Here is a 10,419-nt window from a genome sequence, read left to right as displayed (position 1 = left end):
CTGAACCGAGGTCGCAACTGGAGTCCCAGGCGATACCTTCTGTTCCAGTACCTGGAGACTGTAGGAAACGTGTAGGAAAGATGAGGCAGGCAGCTGGAGGATGCAGCAGGGATGGATCCTGGTCTGTTTGCACCCGGAGGCGTGAGATCGAGTCGCCGCTCCTGCTCACTGTTACGTGGGTCTCTTCACATCCCGTCCTGGCCTCTCTTGGCCGCACAGTGACAGCCCTTGAGCAAGGAGAGTGCTGAAATACCGGTTTCCAGTTCAGTCTCATGATGGCAGCTCTTTGCACTGACTCACCCCGGAGGGCAGACGGGTGAGTAATACCCAGTTCGGCTGCAATGAAAACCCTTGCCTGAAATGAAGATCCGCCCTGTGTGTCCCAGCACTTCGTACCAACCCACAAGAAAAACCCCACATTTGTCACTTGGGCTTACTCGTACAGCTTTAAACCCAAACCCACCCATCTTAGCAAAACCCTTCTTATACCAACCTGGCAGCTGTTTTCAGCTGGAGGCCCCTGTGAGGTTACGGCATCGGCCGACACGAGCAGCTCGTGGGTGGGAGCTGGCCTGCTCCTGGCTGAAAAAGCAGCAACTGGCTCCAAACTTTGCCCCGTGCCTCCTCGCAAAGGAAGCCGGCGCTGCAAGCCAGAGCTCATAAATTCCAGTGTCTGTCACGCGGCAGAGACGCGATTTGACTGTCTAGTGCTCAGAGAGTGGTGGGGAGCCCTCATGGTCCCCGAAGAAAGATCTTCAACGCAGGGCAGGCAAGTGCTGGCCAGGCTGGCTTAACCACAGTCCCTGTGAACACTCTCCCCAGCTTTAAAGGAATTAATGCAAAATAATGATATGTTTTAAAATATTTTTTTAATAGGTCACATGAAGCAGAAGTGTTCAAGGTAAAATCTAGGCAGAATAGTGAAGACAAGGAGGAGGGCTTGGAAACAATCCTGGACAAGCACAGGCATGCCTCGTCTTTCCAGAGTAAAGATCTTCTGGAGCCTCCAGGGATATCAGCAAGATTTTGGGGCCAATAAAATCTGTAAGCAATACCTGCAGTTCCCGCAGTAACAGTTTTTTGCATAAGATCTCAAGGCACTTTAGAAATCTCTGGTTACACCACAGTCCCATGAAGGAGGGAAATAGTCGCGTGTTCAGCGCGGGGAAGCGGACACGAGGTGCCGTGAGCAACTTCTCAGAGGAAAAGCCTAAGTCACAGCATAGCGAGAGCTGTACACGAGGGAAGAAAAGCCCTCTGCGCCAGAAGGTTAACTGGATCCAACACGAACTGTTCCCCATATCCTAGCTCATTCTTCAGTAGTGTAATTCCATCCAGATATTGGAATTTAATGGCACTGCAATTTAGCTTTCAGATGACAGCCTTTCTGCTCTGCGGCTGATCAATCATTCAAGCAGGGACTGGATCTGGAGACATGCTAATGCACAACATTTCCTCCTGCCCTACTCCCACCCCACTCCCAGAGCAGAAGCAAACTTTCAATTCCACTTCTCTGCTTTAATATTTAAAAATCTGCCAGCAGCAGGACCAGATGACCCTTCAACCACCTCCAAAGCTGAGCACAGCTCCCAGTTCCCAACTGGGCAGTGAGTGCCGGGTATCTGAACCAAATCTAGGTTTTTGGGTTTTGACAAGCACAGCAGAGCCTACCTGGCCAAAACCTGCGCCCTCCTGAATCGTGTTGCTCCACTCAAGCCAATACCTGCGTGAGCCCACCGACTGCGATAGGCTCAGCCTTTTGGCCACACAGCTTCAGCATTCCCCAAAAGTGCTTCGCTTCTCATCAGCACACTCCAAAGGCACTGAGACAACCGTGAAAAAACCCCCGAAAACTATTTTGGCTTGCTTCTTCTCATCTCCCCATAGCTCTAGCCTGGAAGAACGGAGACATTGACTAAGAAGCCCTCATAAAAAGCTCACAGCTCAAAAGCCACTGATTTAGCTCACTAATACCCATGCGGAGGAAAGGAGTATTTAATTTATTCCAGCCTGACTCATCCTCTGAACATATTTTCCTTTTTCTGGGCAGCAAACCTTATGGTCACTCTGCAGATCTTGCCACTTGTCCCCACTAGGGGAAGAGACACTCCGCTCAGAACATGGCACCAAGTTCTTAGCAGAGCAGATATTGAAATATTTCTTTTTCTCAGGCAACAAACAACAAAAAAGCTCATGGGTTTGCGCTGATTGTTGGCGTGAGAGCTGCACAGTGAGAGCTGCTGGGCAATCGACCTGGAAACTTCATGCAATCTATGTTTTCTAGGATTATCTGTCTGGGAGTAGAGTGTAATTGGGAAGGAGCCATTTTAAAACAGAACAGAGTAGAGAAACACTTCTGCAGGATCTTACAGTTGGACTGATGTGATTCAGGAAACCTTGATTCGAAGTAATTTAATTCACAGGATTTATTAGGTTCCTACTGAGCTGTAACATTTCCTCTCTTAACGCTTTCCTTCTCCACTCACCTCTTGCTACAGAAACCAAACCCCAGTGCCTCAGCCAGCCTTAAAATGCAGGAAAACAAGTCATAGGGGAGGACACAAGAGTCAAAGACTACGTAGGAGAGCAAAATCTGGAATATACCCACCCCTGCTGGATCAGGGAGTTGTTTGATAATTAAGTCAGTTGGTGGCAACTAGGGGGGAGGAATGAAGTCAAGCAAGGTTTGGGGGTTATCTTCAGAGTAGCTTCTGAATAATTTGTTTGACACATGTCAGTGCAAACAGGAGGGAGTCACCCGACCTCAGCAACCGCAGGAGCAGATCCTGCTTGGAACATCTCTCCTGCCCCACCAGACTTCACCGGCACCGATTCCACTCACACATCAGGAGTAAGAGCTCTCGCACTGCTGCTGGGGCACACGCAGGAGGAAGGCTTCGTGCTGCCGGAGTAACGGCTTCCCCCTGTTCCAGGGAGAAGAGCCGCCAGGTGGATCACATCTCCCTAGACAATCGGTCTGGAAAAACCATCAGGGTAACACATCGGGCTAAAGTGTTAAAGCAGCCACCTCATCAGCTTGTAACAGGAACTGCAAAACAAGTATTTGTTACAAGCTTAACCTCTTATTTTCATTTCACAAAGTCAGTAAAGAGAAAGCAAGAGACTAACTAACCACCACTGAACAGCCAAGGACAAAATCCAACTAATTTTGCTGTTTAACTCTCCCTCTCCCCCTCCAAAGCTACTAAGTCACCATCAAGTCTGCCCGCTCACATGCACACAGATGCACAAACACCGTGACTTTGGAGCCGATTTCTCTTTAATTCACAGTCTTGGCAAAACAGATCTGCATTCAAAAGTCATTTCACATTAACATACTAATCAAACATTTTCAAAATAAATATTTTTTTTTAAAATAACCATTTCTTTACATCACTGCAGTAGCAATTCTAGAAAAGTGAGTGCACAGACAGCAGCAACTTGATTAATCAGCTAAACTCAGACAAAAAGAAAACAAGAGGTGGACCTTTTTTTTCTCTCCAAGCAGGCTGCATGCAGCAAGTCTCAGCATTTCCTAGCACACAACCTTTCTTCACACTTGCTGGGAAGGATTTTCCTCTCTCAGCCATCAGAAGTCAGTGAAGTCTGATTTGTGCAAAGCTCTGTACAAAGCCAAGTTTCACATCCCGGATTCTGAGCGGTCTTGCAGAGGTTCTGCACGCTGGAGTCACTGCTAATGAGATCAATTAATCGATGCTTCAGAATGAAAATGCTTGAACCCTCAAGTCCGAGGAGCCACGTTCGTTACTGGGAAGCAAATTCACAGCTGATCCAGGAACGCCAACAGCATTAAACAACATTCACATGAGTAGCTCAGTCGTACCAACAGCTTATTCCAACATTTCACATACTCTCAAGTGCTTCCAGGGCAGTAGTAGAGCAACTATTTTCTCCACATGAGCTGTAAATTCACCAATTATATCACAGCTGTAAGATGCTTCACTGGCCACAGAGTGTAACTCGTGTTACAGTAAAGAAAGAAACAAACAAACAAAGTGCATTATAAGGAGAATATTCAGGACTTAGTGATCACAAACCCACACATCTAACTGGAAGAAAGAGACAACAGAAAATTAGTGTTCCCATATGATCTGTAACTAGATGCTAGTAAAGAGTAGTTACGTTTTCTAAAGAAGGAAAGCTGATCAGCGTCATCACACACAGCAGGAAAATTTAGCAAACTCCCAGATTATTTGTTAAGATTGTCAGGAATGACTTTTAAAAAAAAAAACAAACCCAAGAAGTTTAATAGATATCTGGAAAACATAATAGGTACCCATTTCCTCCGAGATCCCAAAGGTTCTCTTTGAAGCCCTTTCTCGGCAGCAGAGAGCAAAGCTGGATGTGATGCTCCGGGGTGAGGAGAGTCCCCAGAGACATGCCTGTGTCCAGAGATGCTCTTGGCTGCACACTAAGGTAAATTCAATACACCCCTCACACCCCTCAAGAGCCTTGTCTCCATGTTATGAGCACGTTAACGACCAGTTTGGAGCAGCTGCTTACTCTAAAGAGGCATAATTTAAGTATCCAAAGAAAACAGATGCAAGGGAAACAATCACAGATGAAGAGAACCTCCAGTTCTAGCGATGCCAGGCACAGGGAGTGCTGAATCCCACGGCAGGCCAGCAAACCCTCAGAGCTCTGCGAGGGGACCCAACCTGCTGACACCTCTTCCTTCACTCTGCACAGATCTCACACTAGAGTCCATGAAAGCTACGTGCTCAGGGGGAAGGCTCTACTCTTCGGTGCTATGGACCATGCCCCAAGATTCTGCCAAAAAGGGAAGTAAGAAAGCAACGAGGTGTGGAGAAATTCCGTATTAACTTATTGGTTTTTCTTGTCCTCTGGTGGGAAGTACGGAGGAGGGGGGGGCTGGTCCTGAAATAAAGACAACAAAAGAACATTAATCCATGGCTAAGAGAAAAAAAAAAAGACCCCAAAAACCCAAACCACCAAAATCAATTCAGACAAACTTCGCTGTGTCACTGAGAAAAAGAACTGCTGAGCACACACTTGGGCTCCCACTGCACACCCAGAACGATGCAGGAACTCACCGTGGGCATATAGACGTTGTGTGGGTTGACGGGGCTGTAGTAAGCACTGGCAGCGGCTTCGGCCGCCTTCGCTTCAGCTGTCACAGAAAGACAAGTTACAGATTGGTGAGACACAGAGAACTTTTACAGTCAAACAAAAGCTCCATGTATTGCCGGCCATCGAGTGTTCTAACTGAGCAATATTTGACCAATGGTGAAGTTGCAAAATAGCTATGACAAACACAACTGAGCATTATCTCTTCCAGTTGTCAAGCCTAAAGTGAAACAGACTGAGATTTAGTTTGGAAGTGTCACCTGGGACTTGCCTGTTAGCCAACAAATAAAGGCCAACAACGGTTTGGCCTGAATGCAGGCAATACCCCTTAAAAAGGCAGTCAACGAACCATCCTTCTCGGGAGTGAAAACAAAAGACTAAACAAAAATCAACACAAGTTTATAGCAGCTCAGGGGATTCATGCTTTCAGGATGGTAGTTTATGAAGATCATCCAGATCCTCTATGTCTGCAGAACACAACAATCTTGCACAACCACCTGGATCAGAGCCACTTTCCAAATAACAGTTCAAAGATGATCGGTTGTTTACTCAAATCAAAGAGAGAAGTAGTTAAATCCTTATCCAGACAAACATCCTTACCTGCGAGAGATCTATGGTTGTGTCCAACCACAAGAGCTCTTCCCCCCACCCCACATGCAGACCTTTTAAGATGATATTTAAAATCGTTATGATGAATCCCACACGTGTGGAAACGACACTGATATTGCCCCAGTTGCTCTCCATCATCTATTCCTCTGCTCCATATTGTTTATGGAAAAGTAATCAGGTTAGAGTGAAACAGGGGAAGGAGGAACAAGTATCACAAAAGCCACATTTACTAACCAAAATGGACTAGAAACACATTTCACCATCAAATTCTTTTTATTCATCTATTGGAGCAAGAGGAGACACACAGGAGAACCACAAACTGTATTTTTGCTGTCACAACAAGAGTAAATCCAGCTGCAAAACACCTGCTAATGGTATCTACACCCTGTAAAGAATCATGCTGGCTTCCAGACTGGGATGCACAAAGCTGGAGATGAGGGGAGCAGCCTAACTGCTCTCTGAAGTAATTCTAACTTCTAAGTGGAGCTCCTAAGATCACTTTAAGTTCCCCAAGGCATAACAAGACAAGAAATAATGCATGTTTTATGGGTAAACAAACCTGTTGTGAGCTAATTCACCCAAAGGCACTTCTTACCTGCAGGAGTGGAAGGCAGGTCTGGAGCACTGACAGGGGGCTCCATGGGCCCAGGGTACGGCGGTGGGGGGAGCTGCATGTAACCCATGTCTCCATCCACCCCAGGAGGGCCAGGATAAAACTCTGTCAGGGAAGGAAATAGCACAGCAAAAGACTTAACCCCTTTGGGTCACAGGATACAGCCAACACAAGCCAAAGGCAAATATAATTAAGCTCAGACACTGAAGATGCACAAGGCACCAGATCCCATCTAAGTTACTACAAAAATTTGTGTTTCTTCCCTTTTTCACCTATTTTTACTCTTGCTAGCCAGAATAAGCCCCATCCTCAATTCCCAGACTTACCAGGAGGTGGCGGAGGGTATGAATAGCCCCCATTAGCTGCAGCTGGTGCAAAAGCATAGGATCCATTTGGCATATAGGAATAGCCATAAGCTCCGTTGGGTATTTCACCTCTGGAGACTAAAAAAGTAAAATGTAAAGGTAAACGGACCTCGTCAAAACATCAGAACTGCATCAATGCAGGCCAAGAACTCCAACAAACTTAAGGAGCCCTTATCTGAAAAAACAAACAAGCTCCATCCCAATAAATGTGCTGTTCATTAGATGCAAAAAAAAAAAAAATGTTTAAAACAAGTAAGTTCCAGATACAGCCCAAAAATTCAGATGGATTTGAATCCAGTATGTTGCAACCAACCACCCTCACTGCCAGACGAAGGCAAGGCTTCCTGAAACCACCGCCAGCATCCCCCTACCTTGCGACGCCACCTGCAGCATTCGCTGCCCAAACTCGATAGCACCCCCAGCCGAAAAGGTCATCTTGAAGGTGACGGATCCTTCCCAGCCACCTGCAAGGAGGAAAGACAGAATTCAGAAGCAAGGAGAAGTTGTTTTGATGCTATTTAGCTTCTGTGCTTTATGTACAGGTGCCCTGTATGTAATTCTTTGAAGAGCTTATACCAAAAATCCCAGAACAGAAATACAAATAAAACGGCAGAATTGTGCTATTATCAGAAAAAAAAATCACATCGGGCTCTTTACAGGTCAGGAGACACCTGAAGAAGAAACATGAATGAAAGAGACCTTTCAAAGCTTTCTAAAGTTGTGCCTGTTACCACAGCAGCTGCCGACAGACCAAGCTATCGGAAGCACTGGATTTACTCTAGCTTTGTATAAGATTAGTGCAGAAGACAGGGATTTTGTTAATCGAGTTTGCTAAAAAGCCTTTGCAACTACACCTACCTGTCAGCTATAAATTAGTTTGGGAGTTTGAGTGCCCAATGAAGCAAAGAGCTTAATGAAAAATATGGTCCACGTAAATCCATTAGAGTCCATGGAAGACATTTCAAGTCAGGATAATAATAATAAAAAGAATAAAATTAGTGACATCTCATTACAGACTGAAAAACACACACAACCCAGAGTCTAAACAATGCATCAAAGCAGATGCTGTGTCACTGCTGAAACAGGGATATGCGGATTAAAGTGCCTCTTGAGCTAAATCAGACTCTCATGGCTGTTAAAGCAAAGTCCTCATCAAAAGAGATGGCCTCTGGGGAAAATTCACAAAGATTTAGCTAAAGCTGTTTGCCTTTTATACAATTTACAGAGTTTCTCGTTACTGCTCAGGCTTCCATTCACACTGGATGGTCCCACCTCGCTCCTGTACAGAAGCTACAACACTGATTTCAGGGTGACGGACTGAAGTCCCCGAAGCACTGCTTTGGGATTTCAGTGCCACAGCTTACAGGCTAAACTCAGCTAGGAATTAAAGAGTTTACTGATCTATGTGTCTTGGGGGAAAAAAAGGGGAAACATAAAACAGTGATTCCAAAAAAAAACCTCTTGAAAATGTCTACCACAGCTTTCTTATTGAACATAGTATGAAACTGCCCTCTGAGGATTCCTTAACTTCAAGACAGTCTGTTCTCTTCCAAGAGTTATTTTTACTGCTAAGATGCACTACAGCAACAGCTGTACTTTGCTGCTATGAACTGTGTAGCTGAACTAAGATACAGAACAGACACCTGTAGTACACGTACCTCCTGCCTCTGCTTTGACTGTGCCCTTGATATAATTTGCTCCAAAGACAGGCTGCTTGATCTCACAATCTTTCAACAAATAAAAGGGCATCATGAACGACTGCATAGCATCCTTTCCCTTCGATACAAAGATAACCTGAAGAGAAAAATCACATTACAAAGCGTATTTAAAACAAACAGGAAACACAGCCCCAACATATCTAAAGAGACTCCTCCACGGACTGAAACTCCCTCCCACATCTGAAGCTTCCTCATCAGTTCTGCAAGCCAAAAGCCACACAGAGCAGCTACGAGGGTAACCTGAAGCCTCAAGGCAATAAAGCCTTACACCAAGAAGACAACCCTTGCTCAGACAGTGCTCCTCCCAGCTTCCAGAGAGCTCGCTGCTCCACACAGCCATGATTTAGCAGCTGTGCTGCTGCATTCAGCATTTCCAAATCATTGCTAATTTCCAATCTTGAAAACGCCTGATGAACTAAACAGCTGCTTGTAGACAAACTAATCAGATTTATTATCTTTTGACAAATAGATAGGATACACAATGAATTCATAATGCTCCCCAGAGGGAGAGGATGAGCCATACTTCAAGGGGTAGTAGATTATCCTGACTTTTACGCATTGAGGACATTTAAATACAGAATCACAGAGAGCACTTATCTCCTTACACAAGATAAAGCCTTTTACTACTTACCCGGTAGGGAGTTAAGAAAACACTCCCTTTCTTGGTCCCTTTGAAGGCATCTGGCATGGGTTCGATATCACTGAAGGTAACTTCTATATGATCATAGGTCATCAAAACACTGCAAACGACACAAGAGACACAGCGCTACAGTTCAAGGCAGAAGCACACTATGCATATAAGTTTACTGACGTACCAAAACTGACTTTAACCTCAGAAGACAAGATAAGTCTGGCTTGGGATTTTTTTTTTTTGCTGGAAGTAGCAACTTGAGCAGTATTGGCTGCTTGTTCTCTTGTGTTCCCTCCTCAGCGTACTGGCACAGCTATCGCTGCCTGCATAGCCAGGCAGTGAATTTAGTCAACTGAACTCATCAAGTTCTCAAGACATACGTACATACATATGATATATTTGTGTTGCACTTCCGTGGGATCAGTTCCCTAATTTGGTTCACGGCAAGTAACACAACAGAGGAAGGACTATTAAAGCAAGAACTGCTCGGACTGGCTTATGCAATATGGTTGCTGAAGGTCTAATCACAGCTTAAGCATCTCTGTCACAAAAATATGACCAGAAGGAACTCCCCTTTCTTGCCACTAGTCTTCATTAACCCATGTTGTCTGTGCTGACTCCTTAATTCCCAATTAGAAACTGACCTGATTAAAACCAGTGCAATAGCCTGGCACGGACATAGCAGGTAACTTGTATTAACATAACAGCATCCACATTAGGGACTCTAATCCCTAAAGCTGAAGAAACCTCCACCACCTTTATCTTTGACAGCTTATGTGTTGTCGTCCTCAGTCATTCACCTTTCCCTTCTGCCAGCAAGTCCCCGTGCCTCCAGCGAAAGCTCTGGAAGGGCAAGGGGACCAGTAAGTCTGTTTTGGTTAGAGCACATCTGCTGAATCAATCACCACAAGCAACCCGGGCTGCTGCCTGAGAGGGAACAGGCTGACAGCTGGGAACAGCAACACGGTACCTTGCCCCAGTTGTTTGTTTCAGTGAACGCAAATTTAAGCCTCAGAGTTCATCTTACTAAATTCTTCTAAGAATAGGTGATATCCCAAATAGAAGTCAGGCGCAGAATTCCCACACCAACGTTCAGCTGGCGTCGTGGAAACAAGCCCTGAAGAATGAACTACTCCTTTGTGCCACAAGCAGGTGACTGCCGCGTCAGGACCGAAGCACGCTGCCAGACACAGGGGGTGAGGCCTGCCCACTGCCCTGCAGACAGAGACAGCTCTGTGGAGGCTTTCTGTCTCCATGGTTATATCCCAGCACCGCTGCTCCTTCCCGAACACACAGAGCAGGGGCAGGGTGTGCAAAGAATCCAGAAGAACCGAACAGGGCCGGCGGCCTAGCGCTTCCCCAGCGGGCAGTCCC

At 45.7% G+C, this 10,419-nt stretch overlaps 1 protein-coding gene across 1 annotated transcript; it reads right to left on the bottom strand.

Moving 5' to 3' along the window:
• Positions 1 to 4,579: 4,579 nt before the first annotated feature.
• Positions 4,580 to 9,149, bottom strand: WBP2 (WW domain binding protein 2). The gene is made up of 7 exons (XM_009877795.1): positions 9,046 to 9,149; positions 8,355 to 8,490; positions 7,068 to 7,160; positions 6,658 to 6,774; positions 6,314 to 6,436; positions 5,076 to 5,152; positions 4,580 to 4,899 (listed from the first exon to the last, which is right to left on the bottom strand). Exons 1-7 carry the CDS (start codon positions 9,145 to 9,147, stop codon positions 4,846 to 4,848), a joined length of 702 nt encoding a protein of 233 aa, XP_009876097.1. The 5' UTR covers positions 9,148 to 9,149; the 3' UTR covers positions 4,580 to 4,845.
• Between the last annotated feature and the right edge of the window lie 1,270 nt (positions 9,150 to 10,419).

Source organism: Apaloderma vittatum, unplaced genomic scaffold, assembly GCF_000703405.1.
Source record: "Apaloderma vittatum isolate BGI_N311 unplaced genomic scaffold, ASM70340v1 scaffold30201, whole genome shotgun sequence".
Taxonomy (NCBI): Eukaryota; Metazoa; Chordata; class Aves; order Trogoniformes; family Trogonidae; genus Apaloderma; species Apaloderma vittatum.
Note: the sequence above shows the minus strand (reverse complement) of the source record. Positions and strands in the feature narration are given on the sequence as shown.

Coding starts and splice junctions, on each gene's coding strand:
- WBP2 (XM_009877795.1), bottom strand. CDS start 9,147: ATGACCTATGATCATATAGAAGTTACCTTCAGTGATATCGAACCCATG. Junction 6,775..7,067: donor GCTGCAGGTGGCGTCGCAAG/GTAGGGGGATGC, acceptor TTACTTTTTTAG/TCTCCAGAGGTGAAATACCC. Junction 4,900..5,075: donor ACAACGTCTATATGCCCACG/GTGAGTTCCTGC, acceptor TCTTTATTTCAG/GACCAGCCCCCCCCTCCTCC.